The following is a 25,958-nucleotide window of genomic DNA, read 5'->3' on the forward strand; positions in this document are numbered from 1 at the left end:
AATGTAAAAACACTAATACCTCCATATCAATGCGTATCTGTGTTTGATAGCTCAACAGCAGCTAACATTACTTTAATGCACATTCCTGCATCACACAAGCAGAGTGAATGTCCAGTTATTCAGTGTGTGAGGTATGATGTTTTCTTAAATCCAGGACCACTTAAATTAAAAGTTAAGACAATTCAATATTAATTAACTCCCTTGAAGTCCCAGGCTTATTACATAATAAGCCTTATTTTTTAACTACAGGGACTTCAATGCAAACTGACTGAGCCATTTGTAGATTATATATGAGTGTGTAATAAAACTTTGGGCCTGCTAGTGGGTCCTGGCCATTAAAGAGGTTAAGGGCTTCTAAATGTACAGTACTGAGCAAAAATCAGAGACTTTTATTCAATTAAGTACAAGTAAAAGCAGAAAACAGTTTGCCTTTATTACAGCTTCCATTTTTTTCATAAGACTTTCATTTTGTCAAAGAAATATGAAGGGAAATCTTTCTACACCTCCAAAGTTCACATTCAGTGATGTTGAGGTCTGGACTCAGGGGCGGACAGTCCATTGTTCTGAGAACACCAGCATCTTCTTTGTTCAGATTTGCAAATTTTCCTTTTCTCAGTAAGGGCTTCTTGACAGCTACACATCCTTTCAGACTCAGTGAGTTGTCTTCTCACAGTGGACAGACGGACAGAAACTCCACTTTAGTAAACTCCCATTTTGTCACTTATTTTTATTTGACTTTGTCCTTCCTTATGCAAGTGGATTATGTTATATCTAATCACTTCAGAAATGTCCCTGGAAAATGAATAACTAACTGTACTGTGCTGGAAATTAAATAAATGAAAGGCAGTCTGAGATCTGCACAGCATGTCTAGGTATAGGCAACTTTTGAACTTTTTTCAAGTATATTTTGTAATGTACTGCATTCTATTAGTTTTGACTGAAAGAACAAGCCAGAAAGAACACAACAGATTTTTCAAAGGCAACACACAATAGATTTTGGTATCTTATTAATCAATGGGCTTTGGGCTTCATACACATTCCAAATAATAATATTTACCTTAATCTTAAGGTATCAAGATGTCTTTTAACCTAAAATTATACAATATTATGTTGTAACAATTGTTCTCCAATCTGAAGTATATACAAATAGTTGGTGCGACAGGAATGTATTTAAGGGTTAATTCTGTCTGGCTTTGGCACAGATCAGATGCTAGCAAAACATTTACTTCAGGATACTGCAGATTGTATCATACATGACACCATAAATAAATCTGGGATGGAAGCCAGCAGGTTCCTCTCTCACCATAGTCTGTATTCTCGGGCTCCCAGCAATTAGACGGCCAAAAGTATGGAGCCTGAGAAGAGATAGAGAGAGAGATAGAGAGAAAGAGAGAGAGAGAGAGAGAGAGAGAGAGAGAGAAGAGAGAGAGAGAGAGAGAGAGAGAGAGAGAGAGAGAGAGAGAGAGAGAGAGATGCTGATTACTTGTCTCCTTAAATAGACACGCAGATTCATCCTCACGCCTGAAGTGACAGCAGCACCGCTGAGCTCGAGCCTCATCATTTCTCTCATCTGCAGGTGCATATATAGAGGAACTAATTCCCCATTAAAGGCTGAGCTATTATTGCTAATGTACTGCTTTATTTTAACATTATAGTTAATGACAACTCCAGACCTTCATCTTGTATGGTACATTTAAAAGTCCCGTAATTATATGTATACAGTACATTTTCTTGAAGCAACTGCCCAAGTAAATTAGGAACATTTAGAAATAAATGGTTCAGAAAAAGTAGATTACAGGTATAGCAGCAAATTTTTAAAGGTTTAGGTACGGGCGTATGTAAAAGTTTGGGCGCCCCTGGTCAAATTACGTTTTGTTAATTTTTTCAGTGAAATTAACACGTCTACAGGGAACACACATTTATCATTTTTAATGCATAGCTACTGTTTATTTGCTGAATTAACATATTGGAGGAAAATAAAAAATGTGCCATAACTTTTGGACAGGCCACATTTTACGTTGTAAGTATGTACGTTTTTCCCAAAATTAATACATTCAGTAAGTAAATTGAAATTGTGCACTAAAAATTCTATAATTCAGAAAAATTGCAAAAAAAAATGCAAAAAAGTTTGTTCCCTGTGTAAGATAATCCATCAACAAAATCAACAAAACCTATATAATATCAATCAATAAAACCTATATAATTTGACCGCCGATGCTCAAACTTTTACATACAACTGTATGCACAGAAATTTTCATCTTTAGATTCTTCTGATAGTAGTAAATCTTTAAAGAGCCCATATCATGGAGCTCCGCCCATTCACGCTGAAGTTATAAGGAGTGTTTCAGCCTGGACTGCTTCTTGAATGAGGGACAACACAGAGCCAATCACAACAGAGTTCATGTGCATATATCAGCCTTGAAGAGATTCTAAGAGATAAAGATAAAAACACAGAGCCTGAAGTGCAGCTCAGGAAAAAATAAAATACAGGCAAAATGTAGACGACGGATCCTTTAAGATCAAGCAGGTCAGCTGTATCAGTGCTGACATTCAGAACTGTCTGGTCAAGTCTGTCTCAAAATGTCTGTTGAAACCAAGCCCTGTTTTTCAAAGCATCTTGTTCAGGCCTACATGAAATTCATGGTGTACATTATAGCCAATTCCTGTGAGGCGTCTCAAACGCTTTCCCACTGCACTATGAGTCAATGCACATGGGGTTTTGATTCGTGTTCGCAAAATGATAGCAATTACAAGCTATTAGAGCTTCAAAAGGTGTGATTTTGTCCTACTAATCATTGGTACTTTTATACAGATTTCTGTGAATTCAGAGGAGGACAACCCCTTTCATCAGCTTTAACCCCTTAGACTGCTGGCTTTTTATGACTATTGTAAATGACTACTAATGAAACTAATATGTGGGTCATGTAGTGCGGAACTGAAACGTGGGCTCAGATACGGGTCCTTGCAGTTTGAAATCAACATAAATGGGAAATCGCATTTGTATGAAATGCATTTCTCTTCCATACTTTGACGTATTTCCAAGTGAAATGTGCTATTTGAGAGGGCCTCAGAGCTAGCTTTCTCTCAGTGATACGTGGGGGGTGGGGGAAGTGGAGGTTAGACATGATATTATTGGTCAATATTATTTTTCCCATCTGCTCATGCATGGTGATGTAATCAAAACCCAAAAGACACTGGTAAAAAGTAATCATGTTTTTTCCAGACATTACATCTTCTAAGTTATATAAGACGAAACACACTTAATATGAGCAGGGACATGAACTAGCTACATAAAACAAGGTTTGAAATTCAGGTTGACTTTAAACAAGGGTTAAAAATAAATCACTACATTTGTTTTCCAATATCAGAGACTGTACCTTCAAAACCTTCTGATTCTGTCTGATCTCCCATCTCAAGAACCAAAGACCTCCCAATAGATTTCCAGCCTCATCATTTGCTCCTCCACAGAGGCAGACTGGGGTCAAGCCTGAACCGGTGCTGCTTATAACGACACCAACTCCTCCACCAGACTCCCAGATCACGGGGGGTACGGAGGTAATTATTCCACATGAGCATCATTACCTTCGTGCAATGTGATGATGAGCTCTTTTCCAGAGAGGAAAAGAAAACGCCATTTCCACTTGCCAATTAAGCAGTGTGTGGAGGAAACGGGGAGGAATTTGTTTAGCGCTCCTGATTCTGCGCAGTGATGGTTCACAGTGGTATCTGTTCATGTTCTAGTTGGCTAGAGAAATGATGTCTATTCTGAGAGCAGCAAAAAAAGGAACATTTGTTTGGTTGATTTGGTGGTCAGTGGACCACCAAGTGAACCATTCCTTTGCAACAAGGTTATAGCAAATACTAATAAAAATCTGATTTCAGTTATGTGTACTGGACACAGCATCCACATAAGCTAAATGGGTTCTACACCAGTTAAAGTTTACTCAAATAACCATACGTCCAAGCCAAGAACCATTTAAGAACCTTAATTTTAACAAGTGAAAGAAAGAGACCCTTCAGGTGTACGTCAGTTATGGAGGAGAAATGACCTTTTTTTGCTCATTTATGATATTACCTTATTTAGCACTCTGTACATCATGAAATTACTATGCAAAATGCAGGCAACCTGCACACAATAGGGGAAACAATACAGCCAGAGCATTTTTTCATGAAGCCCTGTGCTATTTTAAACATGATGAAAGACTCCTGAATCTCTTCTGAATGCCACAGCGCAGAGGGAGATAAAGAGACTCACATGGAAGTTTGCCCCGAGCCATCTCATCTGTAATCATGGAGAAATTATTGATTCAAGCCTCAGAAAAACCTCAAGCAGAAATTAAGTAGTTATATTTGGCGAAATTGCTCAGTTGGGAGGCGTATAATCTGTTACCTGAATATAAACTCAGAGTTACAGGTAAACAAAGAGGAGGATGTTGAATTTCAATTCCTTATCACCAGATCGCTGCTCAGCACCACTGCAAATGCTCTTCATCTTTTCTTTTTAAATGATATGAATATGATATGAATCAGTGGAAGAACTCAATATGACTAAACAAACTGTTCATAAATTATTTTCTTCCTTATTCTCTCTTAAACTATGGACCATTTTAAACCTTCTTAGTTCATGTTCCTGATCACATTAAGCACAATTCATTTTAACCTTTAGCCCCTTTTTACAGTAGCCATTTTGAAGATGGGCCATAAGGAGAACTCATTTTTTGTCTTTTTGTACATTGATGAAATTTATTTCAACGGGAATGTGTATGATTTACAACACTGGAATGAGCTGGATTTTTGGTTTTGTAAGTGAGCAGCCAAGTCAACATTTTTAAGTGATTTATTGTGTTTACATTATATTTAACTTACATTTTATATTTTTATGGCAGCTGACAGTTTTCTGATATCATTAAAGCAGTTGTGCTGTTAATTTTACCTCAGCCTGGCCGGAGAGATGTGAATTGTTTCACAGTAGGGGGTTCTCACTCCTCCCCTTTCGCCCCTCATTTCTCACTAGCAGCTCAACACAGAGTCACATTTCACACACAGAGAGCCAACAGTGTTCTAGTTATATGTGATAACAGAATTACTGGGAAAGATCTTTTAATTAATGATATTAATTTCAAATATCTGAGTCAATTTCTATTCTGCGCTGGAATGGGCACTAGAGGGCCTGAAGAAAAAGATTAAAAGGCAAAATTCTTCCATGAAAATGTTATGACTTTCACCTGTTTCTAAAATGTCTGTTTTGATGTTGATTTTGTATTGCATCTCTGTGCACCAGTGGGCAGAGAAAAATAACATTATTTAATAATTTCATGCTTCCCACCACCCTGACCTATTATCAGCCAGCTGAGTGACCCTCTGTGAGACTGCGTTTTACTGAGAAGTATGTCACAGTACGGAAGGAAAATGTGTTATGATTTCTGATTTATATTGACTTTAAAATTCAGAACTGGGCTCTCGAGTAGCGCAGCTCCCTCACTCTCTCTAGGTAAGTAGGATGGCCATTCCTTTCCACCAGCCACTCAGTAGCCATGTTTACATGCAGCCTGATAATCCATTAATAATCTGACTAATAGATCTATTGGAATAGAATACATCCATGCATACACCTCAATCGGACTAGACTAGTCCAATCGAGGCCATTCGGAAAACAATTTCTATCCAATTGAACAAGGTGGGTAATCCTGTAAATAATCTGTTAAACAGAACAAAAATAACCATGTGGACGCTTGTATCCGATTACATTCCCAATCGGAAAGTTTAAGTACATCCTGTGCATGTGCATTCGTGTCATGCCTAAAGTTTATAACATTCAACATGGCAGGAGCAAAGTTTATGCTTTGAACCTTAAAAGATGGTGGTGGGATTGACGTCCATCTTATGTGTCCCAGAACATAAAATCTTCCTCTCTGGCTTTCTTTAATAAGCACATGTGAAGTATGTTTTCTTGAGTCTGACATCATTTTAAAGTAATTAAAAACACAAACGTGCCAGCTCAGGTAACACACTGCTGCTTGTCTCACTCTGACTGGACTCACATGATGCTTGTTGTCATGGTAACATCTACACTAAGTGGTACTCTACACATGCGCGTAATTTTGGATTGAATTACTTGTAGTTTGCATGTAAACGAGGATTTTCCATCAGATTGTTGAGTAGAGTGCATATGAACACCTCAGTCTTAATCTATAATCAGAATGTATTCAATTGGATTGGCAAAAATCTTTGCATGTAAACGGCCAATGTGGGTGTCACAACAAAATTGGCAGCTAGTCAATCAAAGCACATTGAGCTGTCCACTGACACTGCGTTAATGGAAGGTCAAAAAGATACAGTGGTGCTTCATATGTCTCAAAGGAAGTATGTGCTAGCTTTCACTCTCCCAGCTTGGTGGCAATGTGTGATAGGAGGAGACCTAGCTAATGGAAACTGGCAATGATTAAATCGGGGAGAAATTGTGTAAAGAGAAAAAAAAAAGAAAGAAAGAAGAAAGTGAAAAAACTGTGAAGTAAAAAATATCTGACTAGACTGTTCTGCAACAGTGCTGGTTGGGGCCTCTCACTATCAATACATTCAGACAGCTTGTCTTTCTCCTCTTTAGATCAATCTTCCGCCCAGTATTCACACTGCATATATGCCCACTGAGCAGTAAAATGGACAAAATGCATGTGGAGCTGGAGCTTGCAGTGTGCTACTGTGTTTCATATCACTATATAAAAGAAGCTCCATGCTGCTTTTATTGTTGGATGCATTGCACTATTTCTCATTGCTATGGAAACAGTTATTATTAATTTGTTTCACCAGAGTAACAATAAAAGGTGACTGAAGGGTGAAATGCCTTCCTATTCATATGATTGCTTTGCTGTTTGTGACAAACATAACACTAATCCATGAAATTTTAGCTTTTTTAGGTCACGTTCTTGACATTTCAAAATAAATATGACAAGCTCATTGTGGAATCACATTATTAACATGGAAGAATAGATTAAAGGCAGAAAAAGCAGTTTTTTTGGATCTAGATTAAAAGGTTCAGCATCTCTAATATTGACTCTGGGCCTCACCTGAAAGCGGTAAAACGTCCCATCATCCTTCAGGGTGAGCACATGGTCAGAGATGGGGAAGATGTAACCCTGAGCAGCAATCAAGCTTCCAATGTGCAAGGCCTCGGCTGAAACAGCAGCCATACAGCATAGTTTTAGACTGGGCATAAAAATTAAACACGGCCTCTGTGGTTTGTTTCCCTCTATAGTGATTAGTCAAACACTGGATGTTAAGGCTCACCTACCTGGATCTTCAATGGAGAGATTCTTCATCAGCCACTGAACAATGTCAGACCCTAGTGTTTATCAAATAAAGGAAGAGATCCATCACTTACATGGTGAAACAATGTAACCTGAGCCATTTGAGCTAATAAATGTCAGAGTAACAACAAGAACACCCAATAACACCACTGAAGATAAATATGATCTGACAGCACGGGTAGACATGCCTCCTCCTGGAGTGTCAAACTTCAGCAGGATTTACTTCTAACTCCAATCTAACACATCACATTAATATTAAGAGACTCCTAAATAGGACTGACACAAAATCTAACATACCCAGTGGCAGTATGTGCCATAGAGATGCATGTATGTATGTTTGAGATACATGGATGATCATCTCAGAATCATTTCAGCAGCTTTGTACCATGTCTTCAGTACACGTGTAACACTTTGAAAGCAGACCTTTTATTATAGTGCTATTTAAAATGGTAAATATGAGCAAAACTGGCTGTGAAAAATATCAGCTGGATCTTGCCCAGAAAAGATGATAAAAGATAAAAATATGTGTCACAATTATTAGCACCTCATACATTTAGTATTTTGGGCATCTTCCATTTGCCAAGATTAAAGCATTGTGTGCTCATATTACTGAAAACAAATGTTGCTTTGAATGAATGTGATGAGAATGTGCACATCGATTTCATGACAATGAATTATATTACAACACCACAATTACTGTTGGTCGTTTTACTTACTTTGGGTAATAATTGTGTTGATGTAATATATTTTATTCATGTGGAACTGATGAACACATTTGAATCAAGTAAATTCAAAGCAACACTTTTTTCCAGTATACCACTGGAAGGATCTGAGAGCACTTCTCCTGATAAAATCACCAAAGAAAGTAAATTAAAAGTTCCAAAAGGCTCATGTTGTGCAGAGCAGGCAACCGCTTGCTAGTGTCGATTAGATAGCAAGTAGATTTTGGCTTGATAAGCAAAAGTTTGGTTCTGACAGATTAAAACTGGATGTGTGGATAGCCAATGAGAGTGTAGCTGATAAGAATATAATAGTCAGGGGTAATTCCATGATTGAGTTGCCATTTGTGTTCCACTGACATACATTATGTTTATAAAAATGTATGTAAAGTCATGAAGTTATGAGATATTTTAAACATATTGTTGCAGAACAAAAACAATCCCATCTCCAAAATGGTAAATTTACAGGAGAAGGAAAACAAAATTCACAGAAGTTAATGTAACAAAGTATTTTTCCATGTCATTTCATCATAGAATTTCACTGAAGAAAATCTACAAAATTGACTGGGGTGTTCAGACTTTTGCATACAACTGTAACATAAATGATATTTCTATCCCAACATTTGGTTGATTTGGCAAGGGCAGCTTTGCAAATGATCTAGGAGTCTGTTGACATTGCAAGGGTTGTTGCACTTAGGAATGGAGGAGAAAATAACTTGCTCACCTGTGACCACACTTGGGATCTTAGACATGAAGCTCTTAACCGTTCTGATGGGCACTCCTTCAGTCTCATCCTGGATTCGGGTCACTATATCCTCAATCTGCCAACAGGGGAGAAGAATAGCCTTTATGAGTTCACATCTCACACTCACAGCTCCTTCTTAGTCATCTCATCAGTACTGTTTTCCTCTACACAGCTCACAGTTGGTATAAGTCATGAGGTCAGCACTCTGAAGTCTGGCTGCATTACCCAACATTATTATTTCCCACATATATTGATACACCACAAATTTTCTAAACAAAACGTCTTTATAAAAATATCGAGTTATTAAGAAAAACTCTATCTTGGCTGTGGCGGAGAGCTGAGATGAAACAGGCTGATAGCTAACTGCGCTCTATAAATAATCTCTGCACTGGTGAAAAATGGCTTGTGCTCGACAGGAGAGACAGGGAGAGTAATCAGATTAGGTAGCACTTTCTGCTGTTGAGAATGCGTGTTGTCATCGCCACTCTCGGGTGCTCGACGCTCTTTTTGCGTGTTTGTGCGTGGGCGGCGAGACCCCAGTCGCTTTGGAGACGCTTAATGCATATCTATATATAAACCCAATCAGAGCGAGACTCCAACCACCACGAGCCTGGGTGAGGTGCTGGGAAACACAATGGAGCTGGAACAAAATGAGGCCTCTTCATGTTATCTGAGTACAGCAACAGCACGCACACACACACACACACCATCAGGCATGTTAAACAACACAGTAGAACACTCTCTCGCTCGCTTGCTCTCTCTCTCTACCAAACAAATAAGTGAATGTACACATACTCAGCCATACATCTGGCCCAAAACAAACACAAACAAATATTGCAGAATCACATGTTTGGTGTACCTACAACTACAAATGCATTTTCATTTTATCACTTGCAAAATGTGCATACATCTGATGGAAACTAGATACCATGCTCATAACAAAGAATGAAAGTACAGAAAAAAACAGGGTTCAAGATGAGTGCTACTAGTTTTAACTTCTGTATGTCCATTTTTATAGATAACGGTGTGTCAGAAAACACACAAGCAAGTGTATTTCAATTACAGCAACCCCTTATTTGAAGGCTACCATCATGGGGCCCTCATAACACATGCATAAGTATTAAATAACATATTTAAAAAGCAACATTTGAGTATTTATAAACAGCTTATGCCGTTAATTGCAAGACAACAGTTTTATGAAGTAAATTACAATGTAGTGACATAAGAGGCTTTAACACAGGTAAGAGTTTATTTGAAGGTTACCCACATAGGGTCTTCATAATGCATGTATTTGCATTGAATAATAGTATCTAATGAGCAATACTTGAGTATTTCTGAACAGCTTATGCAAGACGACATAAGTAGACTTAGGAAGTTAATGACATTGTCTCACATAAGGGGTCTTCAACTAAAGTGACAGACAGTTGTTCCATTTATAACACTGTTATAAAGCAAAAAGTAGAAGTAAAAGAGCTTACAAGGCAGAGGCCTAGCTTAGTAAAAGATTCTGATGCTCTCGAACTTAAGTGATCATTTATATATATATATATATAAATACTCTCATACTTGAGTAAAAGAAGAAATATCCGTGAAAAATATTATTCCAGTAAAAGTAGAACTTCTCTCTGTATTTCCACTTAAGTACAAAAGTACAAACGTTCTTGCTTATAAATGTACCTGAGCATTAACAGTAAAAGTACTGTGGGCTATTGTAGTTGTGTTGTTTTATTTTGATGAACAGTTTCTAAGCAGATCTGTTTGACTGCAGACATGAAGAACAGATTTAACTGTCTGTATGATGTTTCATGACAGTGTTATAAATGGAACAAATGCCTGCCACTTTACATTAAAGCCCCTCATGTCAATACAGTGTAATTTATGTCATAAAATATGTTGTTTCACGATCAATGGCCTAAGCTGTCCATAAATGCTCAAGTATTGCTTTATAAATATGTTACTCAGTGCTTATGCATGCATTATGAAGTCCCTATGAATGCAGTCTTCAAAAAAGTGTTAAATGATTTAATACCTCAAAACAGTGAGGAAAATGTGTGATGATTTAGGCATGCAGTTTGCACAGTACTAACAGGTGCAGCGCAAGGAGGCCTGAAACTGGTTGAAGGGCCACAACCCACCCACCTTTGTTGGTGGTCATGGAATTGTTTATAATATTGTACTGCAGCACCATGATGGCAGCATACTAACTATGGTGTTGTACATGTGTCCACTACAAATTTGGTATTTATTTTTCTTTTTCTTTTCTGTATCTTTTTTTTTTGGAAGAATGTTTTGAATGTTAAATGCATAGATTGGGGCTTACAGTACATGTAAAACTATAATCAGGTTACCTGAATGCTTCTAGAAACAAACCTCTTACATTCAATAAATCTCTTATTATATAAAATATGATAAAGTCATTTATATTTTGTCATCCAGTGGGAACTACACAGGCCGGGCTGCATTTTCCAAATGCACTGTGTCTTGCTATGGCATGATATGAGATTATAGGTTATTGCTGATGGCAGTGCAGTTATCATATTATCCAACACCTTGTAGTGGTACAGAACAAACAACAGCAAGATTGTGCACACATTAATATGAACACGTTAACATAAATCCAACAACCAATGCAACACAATTTATAAAACATAATACTGCTTTTGAAACAAAACCTCTCCAAAAGGTAACTTTACAGGACAAGGAAAAATGCTCTTAACTTTAATGGAAGTAAATGGAGACATATATTTTTCCAAGTAATTTTGGACAATTTCCATTGGTCCATTCATCATGAAATTTTGACACAACATAAAGGGCAGCCTTTTTCAAATTAGCTCAAAAATTGAAAAATGACAAAAACAGAGATACAAGGTTTTGTCCCTGACAGCATTGATAAATTAAAATCGGAACCCCTGGAATGTACATAAAAAGATGAAGAAAACAACACCAGTAAGCTTCTTAAGCTAAAGCATACTGCCACAGCAAACATGGAAAATGTTTTTTTTTTTTTATTATGTCCTACCTTTAATTACAGTATGTGCAAAAGCAGACAGTTCACAGATCACTGCCGTCAATGACAAGTCTTTTTTTTCTTTAACCAGGGCCGAATGTTTTAACTTGTGTTTGGCAATGGGTATCCTCTACTCTGTCAGGCTAGTAGGCCACCAGGTATGTCTTTTGAAAAACCTGAGAGCATCAGGATTATAATCGATCGTAAAACAGCCACAAGACTTATTTTAGTTATTTTTTGGTCATGCTGCTACTGAAGTTCTCACCATGAGTCAAGACAGCTGTTTATTATTTGTCACAACTGCAGGCCCCCTAGTGGCTCGTACCCCTGGGCATGCGCCTATTAAACCCATGGAATAATCTGGGCCTGAGTACAAGTTTCCATTAGGTGTTTGCTCCAGTGCACAAAGTAAGAAGTGAACTTTGCACATCAGACATGTTTTGGATGATCATCTTGGTTGATGACAACATTTAGTTTATGGAGAAATATATATAAATATATATATTTATCGCCTCTCCACCCATGAAAGCAGTCCAGGACCTGTTATTGCTTTCTAGCCCGGTGGAGAAAACACTATAACATGTACTACTCCAAACGGATCGATGAGCGTGTCTGCCACCCCAGAGCCCAGCTGAAGAAGGCCGTGTTCCTCTTCATCCAGTGCCTGATTACATGCCCCAGTCCCGGCCTCGCCGCGACTGCAGGGGAAAACAGAGCCTGCTGCCGACATCTTAACACCCAAATCAATAGTGATAAAATGCACACAATGCAACTGGGGATGGACCGAGACGGTGCAACATGAATGGCACCTCCTATCTCAAAGCCGCAGCTTAGCCCATGGAGGAGGGACCGGGGAAAGAGGAAGCGACACATGCTTCTTGATGCTGTCTGCTGTTTTCATGCCTTTAGGAACTACAAACAGTTTCAGTTGGCGCAGACTTCTGGAAGCACAAGCATACAAAGGGTTGATTAAAGCCAGAGGGGGCAGCAAAGAGTATGATTTTGAAAGCACTAATTGGGAGAAACAAGTGTGAATGAGATCTTTGCAGGGAGTCTTCTCTAAACTCCAACTCCTTGTGCTGATTTCCTTTTTGTGCACTGAGAACTGAACATCACTGCCGGTGGGCTACGTATCCCACCTTCCACCTGGTGGATGAATAACTTTTAATGAACATGGACCAGACTCGTTTAGCTCTTTTAAAGAGGAGCACTCCACTCAGACTCGTGCCAGTGAGTCACTCTACAGCAGCGTTATCAGCACCACTCACTACACAGCTCCTTTCTGAATGAGCCATTTCATTGGCGCCGTTCCAGAGAACACTTCCACCATTCCCGATAGGCCATGGCCCAGTGGTAGGTCTGTCTCCACAAGCTTATCTAAAGGCCCCACTCAGAGAACGCAAGGCCGAATGTTAACTGAAGCAATTAGCACTTTTGTCTCTTGTGGAGAACTCTGCCAAGACGGACTGTAATTTGTGAACAAGAAATCTGTTGACCTCTGTCCGGAAGTGATGATTAGTGTTGAAGCATTACATGACTAAGCTTAAAAAGTCACTCAAGGAGAGAAACGTTGTTTGTGCATGGAATGAAGCTGAGGGACAAAGAGGATGTGGCACCTCTTGGTATTCCTTCTTTGTGCTCTAAAAGAGTTTTCTTGAATCATTGGCCATTTTTGACATTTCGCTCAACATGGCTCGGAATCTGCACTGCAGGAAAGCTGATTTGAGATAATGTCGGATGCAAAAAGTGCTATTCTATACTTTCAGTTACTTACTTAGTTATTACTTACTGTATGGTACTGTAAACTTGCTGGTGCATCCCTATGATTTATACAGCATAGGCCTGGGAGACAAGGCGATGTATAAACCTAATCTCAAAAAGGTAGGCACTGTCCCAACTTTTTTGGAATGTACTGCATGTATCAAATTTGGTAGTAGTGTATATTTACAAGAATCAATAAAGATAATAAGGTAAAGTTTTAGATATCTCTTCTTTGTGCTCTTCTTAATTAGACACCCATAAAACGTATTTTACAAATCACTGCTTTTTGTTTTTATTTGCATTTTACCTACTGTGTCAACTTTTTTGGAAATAGGTTTGTCATCATGTATCATTGATGAAAGAGAACAAAACTAGAGATGACTAATATAGTTTTAAAGAAGCTGCTAAATAATACTAAATAATACATACACATGCTTTGTTGAATGCTTTATACACTTTCACTGTTGAAACAATGGATTGTTAATGGACATTAATAAGACATTAGGCTACAGTAGAGTAAACTTCCCACTGTATCTTCTGCAAGTTACCCAGAATGCATCTGAGCAAAATTCAAAGCACTTTCTTTACCGTGTAGTTGACCTCATGGTTCAGATGAAAATATAGTACTTCATGGTTTCCCAACTTCATCTATTGCTGGATTACAGAGCAAGTCCACTATAACTACAGAAAACACCTCAACATCTAAACAAATTAGAATTAACCAGAAATTAGTAGAATACAATTCAGCAAACAAGTGACATTCAGTTTAATCTGGTAAATATTGAACTATATGCTGTGACAGTATTATGGCTCTGTCCATAATGCAAGGCTACTACTTTTGTCATAAGGAACTGCTAAAATTAAAGAGGCTTCTTTGCTGTATGTTTTTCTTTATTTTGAAGAACTGGTTCCTTTGGCTCATGCCCGAGACCAAATCAAAGCTGTGATGTCATTTGCAGTTGCTTAAATTATAACTGCTGCTCATCAGGCCTGTGCACAGGCAGAGACTCAAGAGAAGGGGCATCATGAATAAGAATTAAACCTAATTTAATTTATGGCATATTGCATGCACTCTTATCAAGAAGACGGTGTAATCATGTTTCGGAGGAAAGCAAATGTAGTGTTAAGAGTTTTTGCCAAGGCTGCCAAAAATACTAGCATTACTGTCTGAACAGGGATTTGACCTGCTGATTTGCTGTTGTACAAGGCTAATGTTGTCCATAATGCTATCCAATTGTTTTGAACAAGTCAGGTAACTTTATTAAAGAGATCCACAGAACCTACCATGAATCCCTTTTTTTACAATAAAAGGTATTAGTATTAGTTATTAGTACCCCAGATTAGTGTCCCTTACTGCCCACCTTATATTTGGTTGCGATCACAGCAACTCTCACAGGCTATTTTGTCATGAAGACTTACTAAACAATAGTAAGACCATGTTGTAAATAGTAAACACAACGTTGCTAGACTAAACGTGAGCATCATCAACTTTTAACTTGTACAGTTCTCCATGTGAGAAGTAAACTTTTTGTTACGCTGGGTTAACCGACTAGCTCTATTACCAGAGTGAGGCTGAGCCTTGCCTTGCTGAAATGCATCTTAAAGAATGACCACATAAAACTCAATGTCGACCAAGGGCACTCTTGTACAGTGTGAGGCAGAAGGGCAGGCCCTCAAGCACCCTGGGGTTTATGTGTAAGCGTGCCTGCTGCTTGTGAAGTCAAATGATAACAGCCCATATGTGCGGTCAATAGCATGGATTTGGAAAATCTCTCAGGAGCTCACAGAGGACTACAGGACACCATTTCAGGTCATACAGAGATTTGATTTTTCTTTCTTTCTCAACTCTCATGCTAGAAAATGTGTCACCACAAACAGCTCCACAGACAGCTCTGACATTTCATCGTCATCTTAAGCATCTCTGTAAATCACGACCTCTGCGTTCAGCATTTCAACAGTGTCTCTCTGCGTGACAGTATTATCCGTCATCAGTACTTTAAGCAGTGTCCATACAGTCACTCTGAAGAACGCTTTCACACTAATTTATTTGTCTGTAGAACGTGCAGCCCAAACATGCTTTGTGGCAGAGTAAATATGTGTTTTCCATTAAATAAAACACCCAATCATAGGTGCAAATCTGAGTGTTACAGTGATGAGAGCATGACAGAGTCCTCTATCTCCGTCTCGAAGGGTTTGAAGAAGAGACAGCAGCAGATGTGGGTGGTTAGACGGCAAATACACCCTAAAGAGCTCCTTCTCAATCAAGCCCACCCTCGCAAACTTGATTACAACACGTCACAAAGGCCTGAAACTGCCACTTACCGAGAGGAAGAAAGAAAGAGAAGAGAGCTTTCCAACTCTACTTAAGCGGGGGTTAAGTGGCAAGGTCATTTGAAAGGAATGCAGAGGGATGAAAAACTAACAATAAGCACACTTGCTCATCATTGCTGAGTGACTCCACAAAATGAAAGCATGTCACTGTGGAGACCCATCAGGCCAAGTCTTTTTAGCATAGCAAAGCTAGAACAGAGTGATCAGGCTTGCCACTGCACGGGAGGATTAGTGCTGTCATACACTCAGTTGCTAGTTTATTAGGTACACTTATCTGGGCCTCCTCCTTTGGCCCTCAGAACAACATGAAGGAAAGAACTTTGTCAGCAATGACATTCAGATATGCTGTGCCTTTCAAATATTCTCCAGTGGATATCAGGTGTATGGAAGCCCATGCCCACTAAGCAGACGAGAAGAAAACGTCCTTTACAGTTTTTCTGCTTGAAACTCTGGAAATAGTTTGTGTGGAAAGCCGAGGAAGACAACCATTTGGGAGGAACCAGCAGATCTAGCGCCATCTATCCCACATTTAAAGTCACTAAGTTTTCGCCCATTTCACTAAATTCAATACAAACTGATGCTAGAAATGCTGGTCTCTCTGACTTACACCACACACTGCAGTCATATGATATATGACATGACATATATTGGAATGTATTGTGTGAAGGGTGGAGTGCACTGAAGAAACGGCCATCTTATTTGTTAATAATCACATGACAACTGTATAGACATTCAGTGTCCTGTGGCTTGTCTATGTTGGTCCTGCAGGAACCATACAGAACCACCCAATCGATGCTGTTGATGATGTTGATTTTCCCCAGCCAGCCCCTGATGAATGACTCTCAAGTTCACCTCCCCAATCATGCACTGACGTGACCTGCATTTCTCTGGCTGACATCAGCATCAGCGCAGCTGAGAAACAAGGAGCCAGCAATGTGGAAAGAAAATCCATAAAGGTAGAAGAAAATGCTTAAAGTGTATACAAAATGACAACTGATGTTTGTTGATAATCAGTGTTGTTATATTCTTTACTATAAACATTGTCCATAAAAAATGAACTAATATAGCAAGTTGGTTTTGTATGCTTTTTTTAGTCAACCTAGAAACAAGACTGTTCTTTTTTGCTATAAGCAAGGAAATCAAAATCACATTCTATTAAAATCATCACTTTTCTTTAATGCCACTGAACCACAAACTCCAAATCATATTTATCCCACATTTAGTCCACATCAAAACCCCCAGTGAGCAAACCAGGTGCGACAGTGGCAGGGAAAGCTCCTTATAAGCAATAGGGAGAAACCTTGACAGGAACCAAGATTTAAAGTGGGAACTCAACCTCCTCTAGTCGACACCAGATAGCAAAACAATAACACAGCAAGAGCTATAAAGGTTATGAGAATAATGAAAAAGAAACAGTTTCAAAGTGAAAATAGTCTGAAGCACATTTTTAACATGCAAAGAACAATTTAAACATGCAAATGGTTCTTTAAGTGTTCATGATTCTATATAGCACCACTGTCTTTACTAAAGAACCCTTAAAGAACCATCTTTATTAAAAGTGTAAGCAGTGTTCATGAGGCTGCATGACACATAAGCTCAACATGACGACTGACTTGAACCTACATAAACATTTATAAAGGTATGTTTAAATACACATCATCTATGATAAAGGCTGCTTTTTTCAACTTTGATGTCAAATTAACATTTTTTCTTGCATTGGCTGCACCAGGTCACTTTTTTGAGTGAAATGACATAGCATGTACATATACATAGTGTAAATACTGCACAGGGAAATTGATATCTAGGTGCAGAAGCCAAATTTAAAGGGTAAAGCATAAAGGTTCTGTGTCTTGATATGATGATGATGATGATGAACTGATCTTTACATGATGATTACTTGTTAATGCCAAGAATAAACAGGGCCTTAGAAGTTCAGAAACTTACATGAAACTCAAACAAATCATTAACAAAGTGAAATTCCAATACGTTACTTATTGTTTTTTTTTAACATCTCATGTCTAGCATCAAGCATGAGGCAAAAATGCCCACCAGCAGAGTTTGGGTTTTCTGTGAGTGGCATCCAAGCCTCCTCTGTGAGCTCTTTTTTACAGCCACCTGGCACTGCAGCTGGGACATAAAATGAATCAGGCTGCAGGTGAGGGATGAGCTCGACTGAACTCACTTCTCATCAAAGAGCACCTCTGCTAATGTACATGTCAGAAGCAGCTGTCCCAACACTAACTCTCCACCTGAGACTTCAAGGCCTGCAGATTTCAAAGCCTAGCGTAGAGCAGAGCAACTCAGAGCGCAGAAGGAGAGAGCTTCCAACCTCTCTCTCTCACTCAATTACTCACTCTCTTTCTCTATCCAAAATCTATCACAGTGTTCCTAATTTTAGTGGGCATATCTTCCGTATCTTCATATATTTTCAGTCAAAACATATAAGGCATACCAAAAGACCGCAAATTTCCTGTTTTTCATATTGTAGATGTATTATTACCTTGTGTCAGAATGCTAGAATAGTTTTTTATAAACTTTAATTTTTACCTTTTTTTGTTTTTCGTTTTTTTCTCATGTTTCTACCAGATATTTGTCTTACTGGTTTTTGAGATATTGATCTGGGATCTCAGAGCAACCACCTACAACACCATAGCAACCATTTGGAAACACCTTAGCAACCACCTGGGGTGCCATAGCAACCATTAGAAAACACTTTAGCAACCATCTAGGATACCATAGCAACCAGTTGGAAACAACTTGGCAACCATATGGGATACCATAGCAACCATTCGGAAACACCTTAGCAACCATCTGGGATACCATAGCAACCATTTGGAAGCACCTTAGCAACCACCTGGGATACCATAGCAACCATTTGAAAACACCTTATCAACCATCTGGGATACCATAATGACTCTAGATTTTCTACTATTCTAGTTGAAATCTCATCAAACTGCCCCATCCGTGTGACTAATCTGAGGACTGAATTATGAATTAGTGTGCAAATTCCTAAAAAAGACTGATTGCCTGTTAAAAATTTACCTTTCTCCTCTTCTAACTGTGGGTTTTGTACTGTATAACAGAATTGTGCTGCCAAAAGAAAGTCTTTGTAGTTCATCACTTCCTCCACTCGCATTGTTGAAATAGGGACAATAGTCATGGTCTCTTGCACTGCGCCTTTGCTACATCGCCTTTTCATTTGAGATAGTCCTCATTCTGATGGCGAGGCAAAGAGGACACGCTCTTTCACGGCGCAATGAGATTACTTCCACGTAAATGTCTGGCTTTAGGGCATGGCACCAGCTCCCACGTTCAGTTTCGTCTACGGAACTTCAAACACCTCAAAAAATATTTCCGAGCGTAAAAAATGAAATGAAGCGTTCTGTGCACAGCTGGAATGAAGCCAGATTACCCACAATCCACAATCACAAGTGTATAAATCTTATAACCTCCTGATCCTCTCAGCAAATCACTCAGGCCTCTCTTCCTCACACTCAATGCAATCAAGCTCGCATCCTATTGCTTTTCTAAACCAGCACTAATTACCTTATTAAAAGCTACAACGTGAGGCAACAATGCAAATTTCTGGAATATATAAACATCAAAAAAATGAATGAATGCCAGGAGCCTTTACCACATTTAAGCTTTGTGGGCTGATCATCTTGCACAGTGTATGTAAAAAGAAGCCTCCTTTCTGCAAGCTGTGGCACATAATCAAATGGGTTCTACTCTAGCTGAGATTTCACACGAGCCCTGCTCAGACGATAATCCACGTCCCTGAGGTTGTCTCCCGAAAAATCATTATAATCAAATCTATTCAATCATAACAAAGCACGCGTGTTAATCGTCAGCCAAAATAAATTGCCTCTCTCTCCGGGTTAGTGGCGTGGCTCGTAATTAAACCTGGAAAATCAAGATGAAAAGCAGTGGTGGATAGTTGCCTTCGGAGTGCCTGAAGGTCAGAAATGATGTTTGAGCTGCTATCTGATTTGCTCAGTGGAGGGTCCTAGCATGCACCGCTGATGGCATTCGATGGCTGGGAGATGTATTTCTTAATGGAAATGTAACGACAGCGCTGTCAGCCCCTGAAGAGGAGTCGGAGAACCGTGTAGCATCCATGGCACATTTCTTCGTTTTCGTCCAAATGCACGTCATGGTAGTGCTTTACCATAAAGCTGCAGGACTTCTATGCTGACTAAAAAAGTGGGCAACCCTCAGCGCCCTCTCGACTTTCAGAGGAGGCCTTATGATTATGACGTTATATAATTATATGTAGTTTTTATTTTATAGGATCATCATGCTTGTTGCATTTAAACTGCAAGTGTTATAAAATACTCTTATTTTCCCCAAAAGAAATTCATCCAATAAGGACTTTTATTCCTTCTTGGTATCTAAGTAAGTTCTCCCATTGGTTAGACCTTTAGGAGCTGAACTGAAGACCTAACATGTCAGATTCACCACTAATACAGTTAGTAAGTGACAGAGGAACCAGTCATATTCTGATTTAGAATGGCAAGCTTATGAGGAAAAAAATGTCACTGTAGGTCTATGAAAGTCATCACTGACTGCAAATACAAGCCTGACCAGTCGGTCAGTTCTCTCAAAACCGCTTCAAATTGTGTCCGTAAATGTCTGAGTGACATAATCATCACGCAGTTAAACAGTATTCATACAATTTAGTAGATCAATTGGAGCTCTCTGTCGTATAGTCAAAAGTTAAATTCTTCATTTGTCTGTTTAAAAATGTTTTGCCAGCTTTTTTTTTACAGCAATTCAGAGATTTCTCATTATTAATGTCTTTTTCCCTTCTTATAATTTGAAAAATATGAGTTTTAATTATTTTTAACTTCTGAATCACTTTAATATATTTTCTTTGTGAACTCTAATGACCAATACGAACAATACCTTATATGACCCAAGTAAAAAGAAAAATGTCAGTGGCTGTCAATGAGTTGCGGTAATGAGATAAAAATGGAAAATGCGATGTTTTGTAAAAAATATATATATATATATATATATATATACTTACTGTGCTGCAGTGATGAGAATTTGGTCGGTTAAATATGAATGTTTTTTTTTCAAAATTCAACTTAGAATTAAATAAATCTTTCAGGTTTGTTTTCAATTTTGCAACCAGGCATCTGTCACACTTCTCAGCTCTTAAATGGACTCTCACTGTCTTATGGACTTCAAATCCCAGGATGCATCAGCCAGTCAGCAGATCCCAGTCACCTGAATTCTAATTGTTTTCACCTGTTTGCTTTTATATATATATATATATATATATATATATATATATATATATATATATACCTGTTTGTTTGTCACTCTCATTGTGAAGTATTGACTCTGTTTACCAGTGTGTACTGAGTCCTTTGTTTGTAGTTTGTTCTCTTGTTATGACCCTGTTTTGTCTAGTGCTGATGTTTGTCTCAGATTTACCCCTTTGGCCAAGGTTAATGGTTGGTTTTCTTTTTCGGTTTAGACCCTCACCTGTTTACTCGTTACCCTTTTTGTCTGTTCTCCTATGTACCGTGCTTGGCTATTCTTATTTTTGACCTGGTCTGGTGTTAACCCTACTGTTTCATATCATTCTACTTTTATATCTGCAAGGTATCTGGTTTGTCAATGCAGCATTACAGCATCCATGTTTGAATATCCAAAAAATAGAAAACATTACATTTTAGTGATTTTAATTTGTTCAAGTCGGGTTCCAGTACTTTTTATGTATGTGAGAATAATCCAGTCAGTTATTATAAATAGAAAACAGCAGCAGCTAGGCAATGAACATGCTATGCAATGTCTGTTACAAGCTTCAAATAAAGCACAGAACGTTTTTTACAAGCTTTAAACGTCCATCTTTACCGTAGAACAGCCAAAAAATTGTGAATTGCTTTGTGTGAACATATTATTAGAATCCCATATGGGTGCTAGCAGGAATTAGCATTATCCTATCCTATCCAAAAATAGTCTCCTAATTTTTTACTTTTATAGCTCAAACTAAAGGCTTAGCTTTTATAGTCATGCTTTGCTACAGGGCTAAACTAAACACTGATTTTTCTTTGTTTGTACACTGTACACCATTTGTCAGTGTTGCCTAAGACAGAGTGCTGTTCCATTGCCACCGTTCTTGCTAACAGTCACGCACTTCTACAAAAGGGCAGAGCTAGCCCTTAACTGGCTCCCCGCTGGCTCCTGAGAACATGTGTGAACCTCCTTTAAACAATTCACTGGGCTCTAATCTTGGTATTTCTCATGACTCGGTCCAGTGGAGCTGAACGCTAGCGGCGGGCATACACACTGAGCCCAAAGCATACCGCCCAGAGCTGACACAACACAAATACATTAGCAAAACGGAGGGGCTGGAAGCCAAGGAATCACACAATGACACAAGTCTGCTTCGTCCAACATTAACTGTTCATTAATGAATTCAATCTCTGTCCCTTCATAAGGTTTTAACTTCTCATCTTGTATAGCAACAACAACATAAAAGACATACGCAGTAAATCCAGTGTGAGTAGCATCTTCTTGTTTTTGCTCGGTTCAGGCACAGCAAGTGAAAGTGTCAAAAGAAAAGCAAATATTTAAAATCTAATGATGCTGATTTAGTAGCATGATGTTGAAGCCTACTGAATAAGAAATTCTAAACTCCTTCATGCGCAAGCACTGCACATTTATATGCAGTAGACAAGCTGTGTTGAGTCTACCATATATGAAGCGTCATTTACATTGACCTCATGGCTAAACTGCAACACATTCATAGAGGTCAAGTCAAACTCAGAAAGACACTTGAGGCACTGAGACTTCTGAGATCAAGGCTTTGCTGCGTTCTCATGAATGCAAATGCCTTATCCAAGGACACTTTGTATGTATGCCTGCTGTAGTATTAGAAATTATAATAAAAAATCTATAAGGCTGCTTGTAACAACAAGGAATGTTTAATATGAAAGGCCAGTAAATACTTGACTAAATACTTTCTGTGATGACAATTTTGATATCACGAAAATGAGTGTTGTTGATTTCTACATCCCCACATGCACTGCAGTCTGTAAGTAACCGGACGAGGATATCATTTTTTACTGGAATATAAGGTTTAAATAGAAAGACAAATATAAAGGGGAATTCCACTGAGGTGTAAACAAAGTCATTCAGAGGCTTTAAAGAGAAATGGTGCACTGACTTAGTGATTTCTTTATGTGGCATTGCATGTTATTAAAGGTGTAAAAAGGTAGGAAGATGCTCTATACTGTTTTATTTTTGGTTGTATAATAATGGGTTCGCCAGGCCTTCAACAATGAGATGTTTGGATCCCAAAAAAAATCCACATCCTGTTTATTCCACTGCTGCAGTTGACACGCCGCTGACCATTGTGGTTTGCTGCCATCACTGCTGGGTCTGGCCTCATTATTGCCCTCACTGAAAACAACAGAATTTATAGATTGGCGTAGACGACCTACTACCAATGTGTAAATGCAACATTACAGTGGTGGTGATGGGAACCAGGGGTCGCAAACTCTTCAATGCAAATATGGCCACTTTATTTACTGTCCAAAACAACCAGTGAACCTACACTATCTCACGAAGTTTCTCCTGACTACTTTGAAAGGCTTTGTTTGCATATAAACTACTCAATTATGCAGAAATCTTGGAAAATTGCTAGAAATGCATGGTTAATTCAAGATTATGTACATTCAAGTGTAATTGCTTTTTTATCACAGCCTTTTTTTAAGTCTTCTCATCTTGGGACCTACAGTAATTAGACATTCAGGCACTTGTTGTTTCTTGTCCACCTGTGTGTCACTGCATTTTATTTCATGCAAAAGAGAGCTAAAGAGATTCAATATGTGTCAACTAGCGTTCAACATAACTAGGAAATCAATGGTGAGCCTCATGAATGTTAAGGTCAGGGTACAGTCTGTTAAAAAGTACATATAAAGCTTTTAAAGTCCTGAGACCAAATCTTATTGACCGTCAAGACAAGGTGCACCAGAAAAACAAACCAAAAAATGTAGGAAACTGTCTGCTGATGATCCAAATCATAACACTTACTTTGTGGAACATGGACTACGGGCATGTAAGGCTGCCAGTGGAAAAGGCTCAGCTGTCTTTATTGATGATTTAACTGTAGATGATAGCAGCAGAATGAATTCTGAAGTGTGGACAAACATCATAACTGCTCAAATCCAACTAAAGACTAAGCTAAGATGGCACATCACCTTGCAGCAGGACAATGGGTCGAAACATGCTGCTGAAGCAACTGTATCTGTAATCTGAGTCTTTCAGGGCCAAAAATATTCTTGACTGACCTGAACTCCACTGAGCATGCACTTTTCTGAAGGAAAGAAGTAAAAATGGCTGCATTACAAGCCTGGCGAAGCATCACTACAGAAGATATGAGTTATAGACTTCATGCAATATCTGCAGCCAAACAACAAATTTTGGGTTTGAAAATGTAGAGTGAGAGAAATTGTATATATATATATATATATATATATATATATATATATACTTTTAAAGGCACTGTATATATAAACGTTACTACTTTATTTAAGATAATTGCAGTTGATTAAGTTGATTTCACTCATTTTCTGCACTTCATTTTCATTTCAACTCCATTTATTTCAACTCTATTGTGTTGCAGTACACAGGCAAAACAACAAAAATAATGCCACTGTCCAATTACTTTTGGGCTAAACAGAACATTACCTGGGATTACAGCATAATGCCAAGCAATATCATTATTTAATAATGCTTCTCATTTCTAAAGCGCATTATCCGCTGATTAAATAAAGTCCATTAGTCCTTCATTAGGACTCGGAGATGTTTTCAAGCTGTGCACTTACAAGAATATCTACTGTTCCAGAAGATCAAGAGGCAATTTATAAGGCGTCCTGATCTCTGACTGAACTACCACCACAACATCTTATCATTATCACAGTCTACAGGCTTCTATCTTCAATGTGTGATTACGGTTAAGAGCATGGCACGCTAGCAATAGAGAGGAAAGGAGGCAAGGCTTTCACAGCTCATACGTATCCATGGCAACGTGCCAGGGTGAGAGAACAAATCAAACAAAAATGAAAAAGTTTATCTGAAATGTTTCCATAAAAAGACAGCAAAATGGCTGTCCTCTGAGGATTAGCTCTGTGTGTACACTGCTGTGAGAAGATGAGGTCCGATCAATCCCTATTCTCAAACAGACAGGTCTTTCCATTTAATCACAAAGACACCTCAATCTTTTTACAGTGCAGGGATCTTTTAAAGAAAAGACATCAATGACTATAGAAGAAGTATGTTGAAGCAATTCATATAAAGAGCTAATGTTGCTAAATATTGATAAAAAAAACTAAGATTGCTAACAATGAATGAAAGTGAATAGCTACCAACTAGCATTATGAAAATGTTAATTGATGGCTTCCATTTATTGTTAGCCATGTTAGCATGTTTGGTCAAGCTATTCCTTTAAGGACATTCCTTTAAACCACTTTCCAGTGCTGCCCAAAATGTGGCCCACAGGCCAAAGCTGGCTCTTGAGGGTATTTGATTTAGCCCACCCTAAGCTACCATAACCCCACCCCTCACCCAACAAGAGGACGAACATTTTTATTATATATAGCTTATTAAATTTCTATTTTCCATTTAAAATTGTGTTTTGGAAGTGTTTTTGCAACACTGTACAGTTAAATATGCATTTTATACATTTAAACACAAGTTTTTTAAAAACTCAATTTGAAACATCCTCTTAATTTACTTATTGTCATCTTTTTGGCCCTTGGCCCACCACAATTATTGTACTTTGGTTCCTCGAGACAAAATCCATGCTGAAGGCCCCAAGCTAATATACACAAGCAGTGCATAACATCCAAAAAGCTAATTTGCTAATAATTAATGAAAAGGCAGATGTTGCTAACAGTTAACGAAAATGTTAATGTTGCTAAAAATTGATTAAAAGAAACAACATTGATAGCACTTAATAAAAATGCCAATGTTACTAATAATTAATTGTTAAAACATCAATAAAAAATATTGCTAAATTTTAAGGAAGGAGCTAATTATGCTAACAACTAATGCAAAAGCTAATACTGCTAATC

General features: G+C 38.3%; 1 protein-coding gene across 1 annotated transcript in view; it reads right to left on the minus strand.

Annotated features, from left to right (window-relative positions):
* Positions 1-25,958, minus strand: part of rgs6 (regulator of G protein signaling 6) — a 127,902-nt gene that overhangs the window by 23,952 nt on the left and 77,992 nt on the right. Inside the window, exons 3-6 of the mRNA XM_036581982.1 lie at positions 8,748-8,844; positions 7,289-7,339; positions 7,065-7,171; positions 1,304-1,355 (exon numbers count right to left, since the gene is read on the minus strand). Coding sequence (XP_036437875.1) covers positions 1,304-1,355; positions 7,065-7,171; positions 7,289-7,339; positions 8,748-8,844 — 307 coding nt within the window. The remainder of the gene's footprint in view (positions 1-1,303; positions 1,356-7,064; positions 7,172-7,288; positions 7,340-8,747; positions 8,845-25,958) is intronic.

The sequence above is a fragment of the Colossoma macropomum genome, unplaced genomic scaffold (assembly GCF_904425465.1).
Source record: "Colossoma macropomum unplaced genomic scaffold, Colossoma_macropomum, whole genome shotgun sequence".
NCBI lineage: Eukaryota > Metazoa > Chordata > Actinopteri > Characiformes > Serrasalmidae > Colossoma > Colossoma macropomum.